This window comes from Balaenoptera ricei, chromosome 2, assembly GCF_028023285.1.
Source record: "Balaenoptera ricei isolate mBalRic1 chromosome 2, mBalRic1.hap2, whole genome shotgun sequence".
Taxonomy (NCBI): domain Eukaryota; kingdom Metazoa; phylum Chordata; class Mammalia; order Artiodactyla; family Balaenopteridae; genus Balaenoptera; species Balaenoptera ricei.
In genome coordinates, this window is record NC_082640.1 from 24103346 (window position 1) to 24124374 (window position 21029).

A 21029-nucleotide genomic window follows, 5' to 3' on the forward strand; every position below is an offset into this window, starting at 1 on the left:
TTTTTATCTACAGTCTGTGATGTCATCATTTTGGGGTGAAACTCTACCAGGTCTTCTCAGATCATATTCCAATAAGAGCATAAAGACATATTTCCAAGTTCGACAGATGGATTTTGGCTTGTCTTCTATACAAGGTTATATGAACCTTCAATTCCACTAACATAAACGAGACATTTTCTTATTTATATTTTTACTGAAAATACCACAAGTAAAAAGAGCCATGGTTTGAAATAAAGTCATGTAATACATACACTGACACAAACACAAATACAAAATTATAATAAAAATTTAAACTGCTCTGAAATTTTCTATTAGGTTTATCACAGCTAAAGCTATTATGGTCAAGTTTGTGACCGTTTAACACCTTGCTCTTCGTATGTTTTCCGTAAAAATTTACTTGGGTTCTACTTGAAACAGATGAAAGACCGGACTCCTAACCCTGACTGAGGCATATTACTGCCCATAAAGGGGAGTTAGAAGACTGTGCATAAATCGCCATACTCTGGATTATTACCACTACTAGAAAAACGGTTTTTCCTTCTGAGGGTGCATCACTGAACCCGGTGCCATAAATTATTTCACTTAATCCATTTTTAATTTAACTGTAGGAAAGGAGTGTGGTTAAGAACATTAGTTATAGCAGCTGATGGCCTGGGTTGAAATTGCGGTTCCCGTTCAACCACTTATTGGGTGTGTGATCCTGGGCAAGTTTATTCATCTCTCTAAGCCTCAGATTCTTATCTTAAAGTGACAATAATTACAGTATCTACCTGATAGAGTTGTGATAAGGAACTAAACTTGTATATGGTGTTTAGCATACAGTAAATACTCAATAAATGTTAACTATTACTGTCTGCAGTTTTTTAAAAAGTGTTATTATCATATCCCACTTTAAAGACGAAATGCCGGGAAATTCCTTGGCGGTCCAGTGGTTAAGACTCCATGCTTCCTCTGCAGGGGGTGCGGGTTCAATCCCTGGTCGGGGCACATCACGCATGCCGCACGGTGCGGCCAAAAAGATAAAATAAAATAAAATGAAAAATAAAGATGAAATGCCTATGGATTAAGGAACTAAAACACCTGCCTCAGATCTGCCTGATTCCAAAGTCCAAGGCTCCTTCTATCTACCATGCAGATTCCCGTTTAATTAATGGGATCTTTATTGGTTCTTGTATTGATAAAAGTGGGTATGACTGGTAAAAACTTTACAGGCAGGTAAAGTAAATATGGGGAGGTTTTTCTTTTAATTAAAAAACAATGGGGCTTCCCTGGTGGCGCAGTGGTTGAGAATCTGCCTGCCAATGCAGGGGACACGGGTTCGAGCCCTGATCTGGGAAGATCCCACATGCCGTGGAGCAACTAGGCCCATGAGCCACAACTACTGAGCCTGCACGTCTGGAGCCTGTGCTCCGCAACAAGAGAGGCCGCGATACTGAAAGGCCCGCACACCGCGATGAAGAGTGGCCCCCGCTTGCCGGAACTAGAGAAAGCCCTCGCACAGAAACGAAGACCCAACACAGCCAAAAATAAAATAAATTAAAAAACAACAACAACAAAAAAACAATGCCCTTGCTTGCTGATCCAGGTCAATGTCCATGACCGTTGCTTCTGTGAGCTGGTGAGGAGGAGCAGGAGGAAGGAAACTACGGCCCTCGGCCTTCTGACCGCGGACTTTTTCTTGGGGCAGCTTATGTACGCCTTGTTTTGATTTACTCTTGTTGTCTTCTGTGCGTATGTAAGAAAATTCTTAGATCACAGGCAACCCAATTTCAGGTCTATTTTCATTTACTCATATGGCTTGATACTTAGGGGGATTAAGTGGGGTTGAAAACAGAGAAGTCCTAATGTTTAAGTTAATATCTCAATTTCTACTCCTTGTCAATGGCATCCCACGGGTTACACTAGATTTACCCTTTCCTAGCTGTGCAAAGGGCTAAAATTTAAAAGAATGCCCAGGAAGCAGACATAATTTTTCAACACTGGAACCACAGCCGACTCACCCTGTCACACACAGGTCAGTCACCAGGGTCCAATGAAGCAGCCGCCTCTTTTCAGGTTTCTGTGTTTTAGTGGTTGATTCAAAATGGAATAGTAACACTCGCCATCACCATCACCGCCTTCTCCACTTATTCAGCATTTACTTATGTGCCAGAAATGGTACTAAGCAGGTCTCAGATGTTATCTCATTTAATCCTCACCTAAGCCACTTGCCCAAGTTCACAGGGCTGAAAAAGTCAGGATGGGAACTCAGGTTTAACTCCAGAGACAATAATGTTTATTATTTTTAAAGCCCTGATGGCTGACTTTTGTTAAGTTTTTATCTTTAAAAACTGATCCATAACCATCAAAACTGATACAAGGACTTGTATTCCTCTGTTAGGTGAAATCTGTGTGACTCATAACTGACCCTTTGCCTCTAGCCAAGATGGTCTGAGAGACATGTCCTTCCCAAAGTCAGGTAGGTGCTGAGAAAAAGCATGGGCCGCTGTTACCAGCTAACCTGATGGGCTTTACTGAAGCTCACAGTGCCCTCTGAAACACCTCTACTGACTTTCCAGAGGTGAGATGGTGATGAAAGCAACAGTACTCTGATGTGCTGAGGGCTCATTTGGCAAGTTATTAGGTACCTGATGGGTAAGCGGCTAATCGCTGCCGGGCAGGATCACCAGCCATAAACATTTCAAAACGGGAAGTAAGTCTGTGTGTAAATGACCTGGCTCTTGCTGGTTGTGTGAGCTTGATCTTGGACAAGTCACTCAGGCTGTTTCTCATCCATAAAGGTTGATAATAATACCTGCTGGACCTGTGTGACGGGTGTGTCGGGGGAGAAACTAAGGTTCGTGGAAGTGCTTTAAAATCTTCCAGGTACCACGGAAAAATAACATAATGATAAAGTAATTTCAAAAATGGAAAAAAGAGTTGGATTTCTGTGTCTTGTTAACTTGCTGATGTTCAGTTATTAATATCAGAATTTCCATTCTACTGCCTTATATTTTAGAATAACAGCCAAGGGGGACAGAGAAAGGAAAAAGTTAGGCAGAAAAATGTGAGAGGGTAGTTAGCTCGTCAGCTAAACTAATCTTCCCAGTTAAGTCTGAAATGGAAAACATTGCAAAAGTATGGATAATGGAGCTGCTGTAGGTCAAATACAGCATATTTTATCATGTGGAAAAAATTACTAGGTATGATTTTGTAGCCACCCTCAAAGAGGAATGCTTCCAGAGGGCAGGGAAAGGCTACCTGAGGATCTGTACGTATGGCACCAGACACTTAGACACTTTTTAAGAAAGTTTAAAAGAAATTTCTCCATCAACAAGTCAACCACTATAACCCAAAGAACTATGGACAGAGAGCAAAGCTATAAAAGCAGAGGTCGCATCTTGTGCCCAAAGGATCGAAGTCTTGGCTGCTACAAAGTGCATGATGCACATCAGTTTCTTTGGCTATATTCTACGGAAGCCGGATTTACTTACATGGGAAAACACTTAGAATTAGTTTCTACCCACCAACCAGGCTGCCAGATGAGCTAGATACTCAGAGACATGTCCTAATCTTATTAAAGCAGAAAAGAGGGACTTCCCTGGTGGTGCAGTGGTTAAGAATCCGCCTGCCAACGTAGGGGACACAGGTTCGATCCCTGGTCTGGGAAGATCCCACATGCCGCGGAGCAACTAAGCCTGTGCGCCACAACTACTGAGCCTGCGCTCTAGAGCCTGCGAGCCACAACTCCTGAGCCCGCGTGCCACAACTACTGAAGCCCGCATGCCTAGACCCCGTGCTCCGCAACAAGAGAAGCCACTGCAATGAGAAGCCCGCGCACTGCAACGAAGAGTAGCCCCCGCTTGCAGCAACTAGAGAAAGCCCGCGTGCAGGCGCAAATAAAATAAATAAATTAATTAATTAATTTTGTAAAATCCTGTAAAAAAAAAATAAAGCAGAAAATAGAAGGATAAGAGATGCTACAGAATGTAGAAGACAGGCATAACCTTAAATACTTGCAAAAATGGCTCACCAAACAAAACTGAGTCAGTGAGCAAGGACTCCAGGGGCCTTGCGGTCCTCTTAGGACAGCGCCATGGTTTTACCTGCTCTTAGAAAACTGGGTGCTGCCTTTTCTGGGTATCTAATATTTGGGTACAAATTAGTATGCTGCAGACTTGATAATTACAAAAATATTATTCACAGTTGAAGATTACAGATCTTTTCAAACTGCCAGAGATTAGTGTGGTTAACAGAGAGTTGATGGTCTGTGATTAGATTGCTCTTGGCCTATGAATTTTTAACGTTTTCCAGAGCATTGGGGGGTTGATGGCAAGTTTATGGGTTTGAGAATTAAAATTAAATTTTGTAAACGCATTACAAACGTGTTTCCAGTTAAGCTGTGGGTGATTTACATCCGAAAAAGACAGACAACTGCTGGCTTTGTTCACCTGCACTTTCAACAGAACTTGGATCAGACAGGGCCCCCAAGGATAAAGTGCTTACTTTCTCATGCTTGTGTTTCTCCTTCTCTTTCTCCCTCTTCTCTCTCTCTCGCTTCTCCTTCTCCCTCTCCTTCTCCTTCTTCTCCTTCTCCTTCTCTCTCTCTTTCTTTTTCTTCTTCTCCTTTTTGTCCTTTTTCCTTTCTTTCTCCTTGGGCTTCTCTTTCTCTTCGAACAGCTTCTCGGGAAGCATGGGTGTCAAGGAGGGCAGCATGGCTGGGATCCTCACGGCCGCCGCGGGGCTGAACAGGGGCAGCGCCATGTCCTTGGGGGGCAGGACCAGGGGGGCTGGGGCAGCCTTCAGCTTCTCTTCTCGGCCTTTCTCTTTCGCTTTCTCTTTGTCCCGCTTCTCTTTATCCTTTTTGCCTTTTTCTCTATCTTTCCTCTTGTCTTTGTGCTTCTCCTTTTCCTTTCTCACCATTCCATCTTTCAACCTCGCTTTTGGACCCACGTCTTCAGGCTCTTTTGTCTTACACCTGAAGGGACCTGCCTCTCCGTCTTTGAGAAAGTCCTGCCAGGGGTACCTGGCTTCCCTGCTGGTCTCCTTCCCTTTCTCCTTCTCTTTGCTTCTCTCCTTGCTTTTGTCCCTGTCCCTCTCCTTATCTCTCTGCTTCTCTTTCTTTTTCGTCTTCGTCTTCATTTCCTTTTTCAGCTTCTTTTTGACGTCCGTGGAGGCCGGCACTTTGGGTTTCTCCTCATATACCTTGTGCAGCGGCTCAGGGGTGGGAGGAGAGACTGAAGGGGAGGAGATGTAAGGGAAGCTGGGGGGTACGCTGGGAGGGGTCCCCATCTTGGCTTTCCGGACCACCTCGTCGATGGATGCGTCCATCGTCCAGGAATTGTCAGAACTTGAAGTTCCGCCTGAAAGAGGGAGAGGGGTGGACCCGGACTTGGGGAAGTTGCTGGAGGAAGTGGAAGCTTTTGGGGTAGCACATTCTGAACCTGAAATCCTCTTAGGACTGGTAAAAATGTCTCCTTCTGACTCGGATCCGGAAGAAAACTCGAAAGGGTCTGGCTCCCGTTCAGCACAAGCCCGTGCAATCACGGCATCAATAGAGTCGTCGATGGTCTTATCGGTCACGACGGCCTTTTTCGGCTGATTCTCATGGTTCAGTTTCCCAGCATCGGGGGCTGTTTGTATTTGTTTCACCTGAATGGTCTCTTTACTAATTTTTTCACTTATTGTAGCTGAAGGAGTCCTGTTAGGGGTGTCGGGTCTGATGGGTACTTGGGGAATGTGAGTGATGACCTTGGGACTCTTGGGGCTTTTGGGGCTCTTCGAACGTCCAGGAGACTTCTTTTCTTTGCATATGGTTTTTGGAGACCGAATAGGACTTCCGACCATTGCTGGTGACGGAGTCATTTTGGGTGATTTAGTCTTCTGCCCTGGAGAACTGGTTTTAGTCTTTGTTTTAGGTGTAAACGACCTTGCTTCCAACGGTTTTGCGGTTGGCAGCTGTGATTTTGCCACTGGAGCTAACATTGGCGGCTCTGGTGACGGAGGAGCTAGGTCCGTGCTGTCCTGGACGTGGACGGGGGACAGCATTGGTGGGATCTTCTGTGGGTTTATTGAGCTGAGTGGCTCTCGAGCCTCCAGTAACACCACGTCCAGGGCGTCCCCTTTAGTGCTTAGCAGGCGTGGCCGCTTCATCGTGGGCATTTCTTCAGCTTCTGGACTGTCCAGCGGTCTCTTACCCAAGAAGTTCTCATCATTGATAATTTCCTCCTCTTCCAGTTCATCATCTTCTTCCAAGGGAACCTGCATGGCTTCTGCTGATGTGCCCCCATCGGTGGGCACCTGCTCTTCTTCTTCTTCTGGTAAAGGCAGAAAAATGAAGTGTTATTAGAATATACATATATATAAAACCTAAGAAATAAAAACAATGCTTCAAACATGATTTCTAAGAAAGAAAGGAAATTATTGACAGTTGTTAGAGAGTAAAGTGGTAAGTTTTCTAGAACCTTCCAAACTTGCATGTTGTCATGCTTTGAAGAGTGACAACCAGTGACAGGAGATATACAAACCGTTTTCCTTTCTAGTGGTGTGGCCCTAAATGCAGGATCTGGAGTTTGCTAAGGATTTCCTGTTTGCCCTCTGCTTCCTTAATTAATTCTTTTCCTTACTTGACTAAATACTGCCTTTCTGTTTTCCCCCTCCTCTTACGTACACGTGTGTACACACACACACACACCCACCCACACACCCACACCTACCTCTAAAAACCAAGAGATGGGGGACTTCCCCGGTGGTCTAGTGGTATAGAATCCACCTACCAATGCAGGGGATGCGGGTTCGATCCCTGGTCAGGGAACTAAGATCCACACGCCGCACAGCAACTAAGCCCACGCGCCACTATTACTGAGCTCGCGTGTCTCAGTGAGAGAGCCCGCGTGCTGCAAACTACAGAGCCCATGCGCGCTGGAGCCCACACTCCTCAACTAGAGAGAGAAAACCCTCACACCACAACCAGAGAGACGCCCGTGTGCTGCAACAAAGAGACCACACGCCGTAATGAAAGATCCTGCATGCCTCAACGAAGATTCCGTGTGCCGTAAGACCTGACGCAGCCAAAAAAATAAGGAAAATAAATAAATAAATTTAAAAAATAAGTATCTTAAAGAATCAAGAGATGGGTTATTATATGACTACTTTCCTCAGAAATGACAGAAAAGAATACTTTTTAAAAGAACCTTCATAACATATTTTAATTCTTGGAGTTTGGAAAATGTAAATCTCCAAGCTGGACACAATTCATACGCTATTTATGTCTTCTATTCCGCGGGCTTGAGGACAGCCACTTTGAGAAGCAGTGTGGTGACATGAAGGACACATCGGCTTGGCATTAGAAAGACGGTGCTTCAGCAGGCGTTCAGGCATCACAAAGCAACAGGCCTAAGGCAATCTCTTAACCTCCTTGAGGCTGTCTTCTGACCTCTCAAAAGGGGCTAACATTACTTGCCCTGCCCACTTGACTGAGTTGCTGTGGGGTCAGATTATTTCTCTCCACACATATTAACTAAGCATCTACCATGTGTAATGCACGATGATAAAGGCTGAAAGAGCTACAGAATAAGTCAGAAATAAACCACGACCTAAAAGAGCTTACAGTTCAGCAGGAGTCGCCGTGTAGATGTCTAGCACATAGAAAGTGATTAATACCATAAGAGAGATAAAGTGCCATAGCAGTTCAAAGGAGAAACAGAATACCTAAATGTCAAAGACCTGGGACAGACTTGACTACTCAGGTAGCATTTTGGATATTTGGAGATTGATAATGGTGAAGTACAGGATGTAGGAACAGGTGACACAGAGATGGAGGGGTGCACATAAGAAGTTGTATAAGAACCAGGGAATAATTTGTCTGGAAGGTAGGGTGCAAGATGGGAAATAGGAGAAAGTAAGTTTAGCAAGCTTACATCCAGATCCTAGAAATTTTGAATTCCAGAAAAACAAACATGATCTTTATTCTAGTGGTAGTTTAGACCTTGTAAAGATTTTTAGACAAGGGACAAAAATGACTGGAGTGTATGTTAGCAAAATTACGCTGGCAGGAACATATATGATGGATGGGAGGCAATGGATCCTAATGGAGAGGTGACAGGTTAGGGGTTATGAAATGATGTAGGGAAGTGACAAGAAGGGTCTGAACTAGAAGAGCGGTATCGAGTAAGAGGCAGATGATATTCTGAAGACAGAATGAACAGAATCTGATAAGTGATTAGGTATAAGAGTGGAGGAAGGATTCAAACACAGGTTTGAGGCTTTGAGCCCTGGTGAGTGAGAAATGCAGTCATTCATATAAACAGGAAGTAAAGAAATAGAGAAGGAAGATGATTATGAATTAGCTCAATCCTTGAGATACACTAAAGTTCAGAAAACCGGACAGGGTGTTAGAGAAATCTTTGCTGTGCTCAATGAAATCACAATAATGGATAATGTCAGCAAGGGAGCAATCAGGGTAGTCAGGTTTAGATATTCTAAGGATAAAGAGAAGAGGAGGCACTAGAGAAATCAGGAGATGTCAAAGAGATCAAGGGGGTAACAGTTTTCAAGGGGAGGACTCAGGAACAAAGTCAAACGCTTACGAGGGCAGCGAGAACAAAGGCTCACAGCGGAAGTCCCTCCAACAGGAGCACTAAGGGGGGAAGACGTAATGTTCGTGAAAGCGCTTTGTAAACTACAGAGGACAAGACAAACTGGAGACACAATAATTGCTACCATTACTCGAGAATAATACTGTCATCCATCCAGTCACCTAAGTGAGAAACATCACTCCAGGCTGCTATTGTACTTTCCCCTCTTTCTCCAGATCAGAATTGTGAACTGTTTTCTATTCTGTTTCCTTTCATGTGTTTTCCCCATCGCTACTGTTAGCTCAACTCAGCACTGGGTTTCTACGCATCGTGTTAAAGACTGTACTACTTTGCCAGTGTGTAATTCTATCAAATTGGAACTGGCAAGGTGACTACCACATAGGCATTTGAACTGCAGGATGTGTGTCACACTGGGCTATGGAAAACTGGACTGTTTCTCCAGCAAATACTTTAGAAAACAGACTGGTTCATTTAGAATTTGGAGCTCAAGTACCTCAGAAAAATATTTTAAAAATTAATGGTTGTTGCTTACATTTAAGTGAGAAAAATTTAACATAAAGCTTAATTCAAAGCGGTCTCCACAAGCTAGGAGGGATTACTCCATTTCTGTTATTTTATTTTTATGGTTTCTTTTTTTTTGTTTGTTTATTTCAAGTCCCTGCTGTTAACTTGTATGCCTCTAGAAGCTTTATGTGGTTTAGAGGAATATAAATGAATTATAAAAATAAACTATTACAAGAGCTGATTTTATTTTATTATTTATTTATTTATTTATGGCTGTGTTGGGTCTTCGTTTCTGTGCCAGGGCCCTCTCCAGTTGCGGCAAGCGGGGGCCACTCCTCATCGCGGTGCGCGGGCCTCTCACTATCGCGGCCTCTCTTGTTGCGGAGCACAGGCTCCAGACGCGCAGGCTCAGTAGCTGTGGCTCACGGGCCTAGCTGCTCCGCGGCATGTGGGATCTTCCCGGACCAGGGCTCGAACCCGTGTCCCCTGCATTGGCAGGCAGACTCTCAACCACTGCGCCACCAGGGAAGCCCAAGAGCTGATTTTAGGAATACTTAAATATACAAATGTTTATTTTTAATTTACAATTTTTTTACGCTTAAAGATTTTATAAGGAAGCTTCAATTGCAGCATCAAAATTAATCAAAATGAAAAGGGAATTCTGCTGGAAGAGAAAGCCTTAAGCTTTAATAAGAACAGGTGTGAAATGTTTAAAGTGTGAAAATATTTAAAACAATTTTCTGAATTAGAAATTATCTGGTACATTGCAGAGCGCAGAAGTGATGTGCATGTAAGGCATAAAGCATAATAATGAATGGATGCCTGTAGAACAGCTGTCGACTTCCGACTTCCGACTTCCGGAAGACAGCATTAGCATCATCATCACACCTCCCCTCGGTTCCTTTCTGATTCATCCTCTCCTCTCTCCACTCCCACCCCCATCCCCAGGTAACTACTCATCTTTTTATATCTGTCCTTTCTTTGTGTCCGGTACAGTTTTACCACATTTGTATGTAGTGACTTGTTTTTGAACTTCATACACGTGGTATCATACTATAATGTTCTTCAGCTTTTTTGCCCCTAACATTATGTTTCTGAGCATCACCTATGTCCATTCAGGTAGCTGTAGTGCATTCATTTCCACTGTTGTAAAAATGTACCACGCTTATTAATCCATTCTCCGCAGTATTAAAGTTTTCCACTTGAGTGAATATATTTTTATTTTTAAAATATTACAAAATGCAAACAAATGAATATAACTGATCTAGCTTATGCTTGCTCAAACACAGACTTAATTGGTGATTTTGCATAACGAGTGTCTGGCTTTCTATTACATGAGTTATTTTAATTCTGTGTTCTAAGAGTTTGGAGTAAGATAAATATGTGATGGCTACTGAATGGTTTATTCTTTACCATCACCCAAACTCCCACCTGAAGGTTAATCTCAGTTTGATTACAGGTGAACAGCAATGAAGTATTCCTTGTGTGTATGTGTATAATGAGCATGATTCACCAAAAATCTGTAAAATATCCTAAAAATGGTTTTTAGCATTTTCCTATACTTATCCATGAAAACAGTTTTACTATAAAGTAGCACATAATTTGGTTAACAGAAGTTTAATATTACAAGATACTTGATCTTTTGACATGTTATTATATAAAGGTGTAAAAAAATAGTATAAAAATTTTTTTGAGTCACAAGCTCTTTCTAATTTAACACAAATACGGACACAAAAATAAAAGCTGTGCTCGAAAGTCAAAAGAGTGATGTTACAATATGAGGAGTATTTTAAAGATTTTTTTATTTCCAGAGAACTAAGAACTTATTTTCTACTGTTTAAATATGTTTATTTTTTTAAAGATTTTTTTTTGATGTGTACCAATTTTAAAGTTTTTATTGAATTTGTTACAATATTGCCTCTGGTTTATGTTTTGGTGTTTTGGCCGCGAGGCATGTGGGATCTTAGCTCCCCGACCAGGGACTGAACCTCCCCCCACTGCACTGGAAGGCAAAGTCTTAACCACTGGACTGCCAGGGAAGTCCCAGGTCCATCTTTTTTTAAAACTTCACAAATACTGAGAGGAGTGGGGGGAGACAATACAAACCCCATTCCAATTTTCCTTCATTAATGACACAAATAAATAATCCACACTCCCTACATTTCCCGGAGGAGTAATGAGCAAAATGCACTTCTTTACCAAACTTATCGAACAAAACCGAAACAAGGCAATATGGTCTGAACACACCAAAAGGATTTTTAGGGGTTAGTTCTGAGCTACTATAAATATTGACTTAGAATAAAATATCTTTTAAAAAAATCTTTTTAACTAGAATAATAAATGCCTTTAAAGAAACACTATAATCTAAAAAGCTCATGGACATTAGGAAAAAAAGGAAATTGCAAAGGCATGAAAGCTTTTTATCTCATTAACTACACAGATTCATGATCTTAAGCAGAAAATATACTTGTGCTACTGAACTCTGTAGGGACAATAAAATGCTATCTGCATATATTTCACCAAAAATTAAATGTATTTAAAACTAGATTTCCTGTAATTTTTTGGAAATACACATGCAGAAATTAATTTCTAGCAACGATGACATGAACTTTCCTACTGTCTTATTAGTTTATGCACACTGATGTTTTTATAACAGAGATGAAAGGATTCATTTAAAATGCACATTTTTCAAAAAACATCTTTCTATATTAGGTATGTTTATTACAACCAGTTACTTGAAGTGACTCCATACTACTTACATTCATTCATTCACTCCTGACTCATCATTCAAGCATTCGTTCACCTACCAAGTGCCTGGTGAACACCAGTGCAGGGAGCACCATGTTAGATCCTAGGAACGTACAGTCAAATAAGACATGACTTCCTATCCTGAAGAATCAACTACATTTTGTGGCCATCAGTTCAAGTGCTGTGGCAAGGATCGGTACAAGGTACATACGTAGCCACATCCAGGGATACGAGGACAGAAATCCCAAGGTTAACTAGAGAGGAAGTGGATGGAAACTATATCTGGGGTCTGTTACCAGAGCCACAGTTCGACCTAGCACAGCCCATTTACTCTCTCAGACCTAAGTTTTCCCATCTGCAAAATAGAAGTACTGGGGGGTGGGAGGGTGGGAAGGGACAAACTGGGAGATTGGGACTGACATATACACACTACTATATAGAAAATAAATAACTGATAAGAACCTGCTGTATAGTGCAGGGAACTCTACTCAATACTCTGTAATGGCCTATATGGGAAAAGAATCTAAAAAACAAAAAAATGAGTAGATATATGTATATGTATAACTGAATCACTTTGCTGTACACCTGAAACTAACACAACATTGTAAATCAACTATACTCCAATGAAAAATTTAAAAAATAGAAGTAAAAAAAAAATACACACACACACAAGTATTGACATCTGACTCCTGCTTCGAAGAACTGAAGGTCTCTAATATTAGGGCCATCTCCACATGCAGGGCGATGATCTAAAGGGCAGGACAGAGTTCTTTCTGCCCCTAAATATCTCACTGACCACATGCTACAGTGCTTGGCATTCCGACCACTTGATTTATGTCTTGGATAAGGGCAGTATCTTTAAGATGTTGCTGCCAAAATATTTTTAAGACTGTAAAGCTGACACATGAATGATTCTATCTTACTTTTCGAGGTAAGGAGACTCTGAGTAAATGGTACTTCAGTGAAGTAATCTGACAGAATGCTGAGGATGGAGAGGGTCTGGAACCCAGGGTGCTGCCGAGAGGGGGAGGCTCGGGTGGGCTGCTGCTGTTGGGGGGCGTGTCTAGGGCAGCTGGAGCGTGACAGGCAGACACTGGATGCCTGGGAAATGCAGGAAGAGCAGCAATATTAAAACAACCCATTCCAACATTTTATCTCTTAGTTCCAAATGAGGCCAAAAATTTTTTTCGAATCCCATCTACATGCCCTCATAAAATATTTTAAAAATTGTCCTGTCTATAATGGGACTGAAATTAGACCCTTGAAACACAACTCAACATGTATAAGTGGGTAGGTATTTTCTAAACAAACCTATTTACTTAAAAAAATGAAATGACTAGCAAAGACAAGACAATTAGGCACTGACAATTCATACAGTACAACCAATCAATAACACAATAAATTAATAGCAGAGTGAAGCTGATGTGTTATAAATACCTATATATACACTGACCTGCAGAAAAGCACTATTTCACTAACATTCTGCACAATAAAAAACTAAAATGCTATATAAGCAAGCCAACCTGAAATGACACCTAGTATTATAAATGGCCTAATCTATATGTTAATACTGTTGTATCACATAACTGCAGCAAGGCTAAGATAACAGTATGACTTTGGGGTTTCTATGGCTACATCCTGGGCTGGCGTGCCTGAAAGGGCTGGCTGCTGATACTACACGAGCATTCTGAGTGCTTCTTTTTGGTTATTTACGATATGATTTATGATAACAACAACATCTCCTATTTTCTCTCCTCCTCAGACACAATAAATTGCTATCGTTAATCACCCTTCTTAGTTCAACTATGATTACAATAGCATAATAGGGTCTGGCTATGGTAATATTGTGGATTTTTTAAAAGAAATAAATACAAGGAGATCTCTTCAGACAATGTCAATATCTCTAATATTTTAATCATCTTCCTTTAAGTCTTTCAGAATAAATTCTATTACAACTAAGATTCCATATCCAGGATGTAAGCCCTTTGTGCAAATCAAATTCATGATCGAGCCCCACACATTCACAAATCACTACCACCATGATGTTCTTAAACTCACCACAGCAGTAAGACTGCACATAGGATACGGTTTCTTTTCCAAGACAGACAATGACAGTTGTTTCTCTCTTGTATTGATGAGACTAATCTTACTGCTGTTTTTTCCTCCCCAGAACTAGACAAACTAGGCAAATTAGCCATTCGTCTATCAGAAGGCAAAGCAGTAGAGAAAGAATAAAAACTTTGCCATCATGCAGACATGTGTGACCCGCCTTTGCCAATTACTGGCTGTGTGGTTGCTTAATCTTTCTGAACTTTCCTTTCCTTTTATGCCCATTCGGGTTAACAGCTAGTACTACCTCTCTGGCTTTTGAGTAACAGTAAGAGGAATCCTTTTCCTCCCTGCATCGATGCCCTTTCCACCAGATCTCGGCAAGAGGTGGAGCCTACTTGATTTGGGTGGCCGGGTAACTTGCTTTGGCTGATGGGTCAGAGTTGGCAAATGCAACACAAGCACAGGCTGGAAAACCACGTGCAGACTGGGGCTTGCCCTCCTGCTGCTCATGGGAGACTTGCAACCACCCCAGTGCCCGGGTTAGCCTCCTGGGTGATGAGAAATGCGTGGCTCAGAGCCCCAGTCAAACCGTCAGACGTATGAGTGACGCCATCGATTACTAGCTGATGGCAAATGTCCAACCGAGCCCAGCCAGACCCAGCAAAAGGACTGCACCGCTGAGCCAACCCCAAATGCCAACTCCCAGGATTATGAGCCAGTAAACAGTTGCTGTTTTAAGCTACTAATCTTTGGGGTGGCTTGCTACACAGCAACATGTTAACCATGTGTTCACATGTACAGGTACAGTGGATTCATGTTATTTGGGGTGATTATGTTCTACAAAGGGGCTGCAAACACTCAGTCAGTGAAAACCGCTGCTCCCAAAGGAAATACAAGGTTAGGTTCCTATGAGGCTTTGGTCACAACATTTTCGTCAGCAGATCAATACAGAATCTTGTTTTATGTGTGTTTCTGTTTAAAGACATCTCATTTAATATATACTGTTGATTCATTCACAGTGAACTCACGGCCAACAGTACTGCACGGAGCTGCTCTATTCTTTCCATTAAGGCACATCAAGCCCTCTCGCACCTGGGAACACCAGCCAGCGTCACACTTGGGGGGCACTTTAGATAGCAGAATCACCCAAAAAAGCAATAAATGCAAAAAGCATGGCAACAAATAGACTGAAAATACACCTGTCGACAGTCTGAGCTGAAATAAGAAGGCAGAGTGTCACTTTGTTTAGACTCAGCTAGAAATGTGCACAACTCAAATTTCCTGCCCCCCTGCGCCTGTCCGTGAATGACTGTGGAAGCACCGTGTGTGCACTGATCTGGGGGTTACAAGTACATTCCAGCCAGCAGGCGGAATCACAAACACAGAATCAGCGCATAATGAGGGTCGGCTACATATAATTAAATGGACACAAACCCGTCAACGTCAAATATTTTTATGAACAACTGATTTAAAAGAAAAGATTTTACTTGAAAAGTAATTCCAGTCCTCAGAAGGTATTTAATAAGAAGATGAAAAGTGCCTTATGAACTATAACACTGTGATTATACCTGGCAAGACAGTTTCCCAAATCCAAACTGGGACGTATTTTAGTTTAAATTCAAAGAAGCAGCTATGTGCAGAACAATCTGCTCAAGCCACATGATCATTCTTCGACTTTCTGGAACATACCCAGTTCCTTCCCTTCTCAGGGTCTTTCTACCCACATATTCCGCTCCTCTCCACTAGCAACACTCTTCCCTTTGTTACTTCCATGCTGGTCTCTCACCCTTTAAGTCTTAAGCTTAAGCACTTCTCAAAGAAGCATCCCCTGGTCACGCCTTATCTCCAACATGAGTTGCAATTTGTAACTGCTTGATTGTTAGTGCATTTTTAAAATCTATTTCCCCAACTAAGCTTCACTAACCATGTTTTCCCTGGGCTGCAAAGCAATCATCCATGGCTAATAATCAATATTTCCTTCAGCAGCATTACTATTAGAAAAGTAAGAAAAACTATTTTACCATATTTTTTCTGATTCTAAGTTGTCAAAATATGAATAAGTGTATATATCTGAACTGCTATTTTTAGAATAATCAGTAGCATCTTCTTGTCTCTATTGGATGAGGGACAGTAGTGATGGAGAAGTCACTGCCTGCCCATGGGTGAACCTGACCGTCATTCCTGGTAGCATGACTGACTGGACACCAGTGTTTCAGTCAACAAACAATTAAAAAATTTGAAGAAGAAATATTCTTCTTCAGTTCTATGCAGTTAAAAAGAAACATCTGTATGATAAGACTAATTGGCAGCATGTTTTTTTTTTTCCCTAGTGGTACATAAAAGAATGGTGCTTCTTATGACTGATGGTGTCTTAAGATCAGTGAAATATGATAGCCGTTCCAAATTATTATTAAATGTTTACTATGCTCCTTACTATATAATACAGAGAAATTGTTTTAGTTATTAAAGTAACATTAAACTGGACACACCTGAAATCCAAGGGTCCACGAAGACCCACGAGAACTTGCAAACTGCGACTCAGAGGGAATGGCTCAGGTAAGTGGTAGCTTGGCTGTCGCCCAGTCTCTCCATTTTCCTCCCCTTCTTGTGCCCACTTACATAAGACCTGCCCCCCATCAACTAGATCGTGCGTACAGTCCTTTCTATGAGACTAACTTGCCCCGTGACCTATGCGTTGGGACAGTGATTAGGAGCAGGCTCTACTCCAAGCCACACATTATTACTGAGGCAGCGTTTCATTACAGCGTGAACAGCAATGGACTGCGAGACGACCCTGGTTCCACGTTCCTTTGCGACGATGCGCACGAGATTCTTTATCCGCACACACACAAAATAATGCCAGCCCCACCTACTCCCCAGGGTTATCGTGCGCAGTCAGCACGAGCTCAACGTGAAATCATTTTGAAAACTGTTCAGACAGAAGTTGGTGTCAGAGGCGGCAGCAGCAGCCGAGACCCTCCGTTGCCACCGTCCTCCACCCAACCAGCAGCCCCGCCCACCCCGGCCGCCGAGCCCGGCCCCCAGAGGAGCTGCTCCAGCAGTGAGCTTCCCCCAACTACACACGTATAATCCTAGAGATCTTAGCAAAATCATTTCAAAAGAAAGCTCGGTATAATTACACAATGGCTGTTATCAAAGCAAGATTAGAAAGAAGACCAAATTTCGGATGACTCTCGTTTGAAATGGTAAGAGAAACATTAGTTCAGTACCAAATGGTAAATTTAATAGGGGGAAAGAAATTCAATATTTAAGCTTCGGATTTTTATGTGTCTATCCTTGCCTCACTCTATTAACTCCAAAGATCCTCGTATTTACAAGACAGCCTGTAAAATCTGCTGCTGGCCTCTCAAACTTTGGTGACTCAAAATAAACAAAAAAACACCCTAAGAATCCATCCTCATACAAGCCACAAAACAAGCAATTCACAACAGCATAAAAATTACTAGAAAATGCTATGAAATTACAATCAACTCTTTCCTGGCATGGATAGGGAGGAGGGGGAGGAGCACGGAGGTTAACCAGTCTATGAGTAAGAGAAAGTTACCACACACGTGAGATACGGATTAAAAAATTCTTAAAAAGCAAAAGCAAAAGGTACTGATTTTTAACACTGAAATGACTTGGAACTTCATTTAAATTTTCTTTGGTAAAAGGCGTGTCAGGAAGGCCCAACACCTCAGGGATGAATGTCATTACAATACTGCACTTGTGTGACTTCGCAAAGAAATAGTTTTGACTAAGAAAAGGCTAAATATGACAGCTGTCTGTTCTATCAAGGCCACGGGTCGGATGAGGCTGGAACTGACTCTCTCCAACTCCAAACGCTAAACCAGAGCCTTCCCGGCTCGAGGGCCTCCGATGCTGTCCTGTCCCATCACAATTAGAGTAAAATCCCACCCTCGCTGTGGCCCATCAGGTCTCACACCATCTCCCCCTGCCCTCACTCACCATTCCTCTTCTCAAACCACACTGGTCTTTCAGTGTTCCTCAAACTTGCCAAGCTGATCCCCTGGAATGTTCCTCCTCCAGGTCTTCTCTCTGCTTCTCTTCTCAGTTTACTCACACCTCCAATGTCCCCTTGGCAGGGAGGTCTGCTCTGATCCCAGCCCCCTGCGGCCTGCCTGTCCCCCAACACTGCCACGCCCTGCTTTAGCTCCACTGCACTCAGTCCTACCTAACATCGTCTTATTTATTTGCTTAGCTATTTTTTTGTCTCACCCACTAAAATGTAAGCTTTCTGAGGGCAGGAACTGTATCTTCTGGACTATATTCCCAGTGTCTAAAACAGCAGCTAACCCAGAGGAGGCCCTTAATGTTTGCTGAGCAAAAGCTCTTAATGAGCACGCTATCCTGCCTGCGGTGGTGGCTGAGGCCATGGGTTTAAGAAAGGCCGATGGGGAAACACACAGGCTGAGAAGAGCAGAGAACTGACATTTTGAGACACAGCAAAATGTAAAGTAGTGGCAGAAGGAGAATGGGATGGAATTAGCCAATAAGTCGGAAGAGGAGAATGTATAAGCAAGTATAAGAATTTTTAACAAGTAGGGAGTATTCAATTGTGCCAAAGATCAGAAAAGTATCAAATAAGCCAAAAGAAAAGTATTACTATGATCCATGACAAGAGCTATGAAATAACTAAATAGGATAAAGTAATAGAAAATAGCAACCAGGGAGGTAGTGTAAGGTACAATGCTGCCTCCTTAGACGGAATGGAGAAACTATCTAAACACTGATTAATTAAACAGAGGTGTGAATAGTTAGCACAGCCAGTCAGAAGCAGGCCGGGGGAAAGCACTCTGGGCGCAGGGAACAGCCCGGGGAGCAGCCGTGGTTTCGTGCTGGGGTCTCTGCAGGAAGCCTGTGTGGTGAGAGTGAGTCAGGGAGGGGAAGACGGAATGGGATGGGCTGGAGAGGCACACAGGGCTTTACTGAAAGGTTGATGGGACGTCAGTGATAGTTTTAAAATAGTTTGATCTGTCTTGAAAAAGATTATTCCAGCAGCTGTGTAAAGAATACTAGTCAGGTTATTGGTGAGCTGAGTAAACAGCTTTAGTAGTGGTGGAAGCAAAAGCTGGAAGGCGGTAGGGTAAGGAAAGTATCACGAAGTAAAGACCGCCTCATTTATTCATCCATCCATCCATCCATCCATCCATTCACCCACCAAATATTTATTACGATCTATATACAACAGGCCGTACAGATTAAGTAAACAAAAAACAAGGTTTCCCTTCTCATGGACTTTACACGCTGGTAGGGCGGACAGGCAACAGATATATACAAAAGATAATTAATAGTGATTAAGTGCTAGGAAGATAATAAAACAAGATCGCGTGCCTGGGGAGGGAAAGGGCTATTAATTTAGATAGAACGTTCACTGAGGAAGTGATGTTTCAGCTGAGACCAGGTTTGTGAGAAAGCTAGAGGCATGGGGTGATCTTGTGAACAAGCATCTCAGGGAAGAGAAGGCAAGGGCGAGGCCATGCCATGGGAACAGGAGGAAAGGCAGGCTGGCTGGAGGTGAAGCGCGTGGAGGAGTGTGTCTGAGCTCAACGCGAAGCTCAGTGATCAGAAGAGTGGAAATGACGGAGGAAGGTAGGAAAGATTGCTACAGAGAGGTCTCAAAATGCTCACTGTGCAGACGGATGAACAAGACCAGCTATTAGGTAAGGCGAACAAAAGAACCAGAATATAACAGTTCTTTAGTCTACTCATGGGGAAAGAAATTAAAGGACTGGCTGCATTTAACACAACCACGCCAATAGGAAATCGATTATTATATGAAATTACACACATATAAAAAGTCACTAAGCATGCATGTCGGCACTGCTCTCCCACTTTTACACAGTGAAGCAGACACGTGCCAGAGGGCAACGCACTTAAAGTGGATCAAGATAGGACATTTGTCTTTGGGATAATACTTTATTCTATTTTGCGCAGTTTGCTACCACAAAAATAAAAATAAAGTAAAAAACTACAACTACATTTAAGTTGATTGATTTTTACATTGCACAGACTTCTAGGTACAGAGTATACGTACTTTTAACCAAACCTTTATTCTAATGTAGGATTGTCCCCATGCTCGAAATGACCTTGACAAAATTCTGGAAAAAATATCTGAAGACCTGGGGCTCTAAAGCTCTTTTAGAATTAGCTCTGAATAATTGTCCCACAATATGAGTTTCTTGATTAATTGCTTAAGATAAGGTCTCCTTTTCGTTGCTGGCCTCCAGTGGCTCCACTAGTTCCCACAATCACTTTTGTCTCATTCTTCTAAACCTTGGAAGGCTAACAGAAAAATCAGAGATACACCAATTCCATTACTTGAGGATTAGCTAAGAGATAACCCTTTGTATTCCATTACTGACCATTATTTGAGTAATTATTCAATAACTACCGTACATCTGAAAGATGCACTAATTGTTTTCTGAGGCTCACACCTGCTTTCCACCCGACAAGTTGTGAATGTCATGTTCTTTAACACTGTAAATCTACATTTGGGTCACATGAGAAAAATGGCCAGTAACTTTCACTGCATTTCATTTTTTCTTGGATTTCTTTTCCTATCTGAAAAGTAAAAGCTGAAACAAGAAGAATTAGTCAGTTGAAGGTCTTACTGACTAACTAGAAAATTAGGACTCTATTTTTGACCAGACTTACATCTTGCAAGAGTCAGATTTCTGCATAATTTAGACAGAAAATTGGCAGGGGATTCCTGCCAATTTCAGCAAAATTAGTATTCAGCCACCTGAATTTTTGGCAGTATTCCAGTATGTTTATCCAAAGCAATAAGTAGACAGAAAATAAAAGAAAATTAACAATCATGCCTAAATAAGTTAGTTTCTCTCTTTACCTCTCTGTCTTCTCTCTCTCTCTCTCTCTCTCTCACACACACACACACACACCCCAACATAAAAAAAAAAAGGAATGAATAATTTTAAAAGCACATTTCATGAATGGATTCATAGTTTTGTGTTCTCCCCTTAATATCAGTTGCAGACAAAACAAGAAAACCCATCCCATTTTCAAAGTACAAAGGACCCTAGGACAGTCAGCTGCTCAAACACAGTCTACAAAGGGGGAATGTGTTTTCTTTTTTAATTGCTTATCCTCCAAGTAAGGCAAACCAGT

At 42.1% G+C, this 21029-nt stretch overlaps 1 protein-coding gene across 4 annotated transcripts in view; it reads right to left on the reverse strand.

Annotated features, from left to right (window-relative positions):
• Positions 1-21029, reverse strand: part of TAF3 (TATA-box binding protein associated factor 3) — a 152356-nt gene that overhangs the window by 32989 nt on the left and 98338 nt on the right. For 3 of the 4 annotated variants that reach the window (XM_059912107.1, XM_059912109.1, XM_059912108.1), the window contains one exon: positions 4486-6296. In XM_059912107.1, the coding sequence (XP_059768090.1) occupies positions 4486-6296 (1811 nt within the window). The remainder of the gene's footprint in view (positions 1-4485; positions 6297-21029) is intronic. The other variant, XM_059912106.1, reaches the window with a different exon arrangement.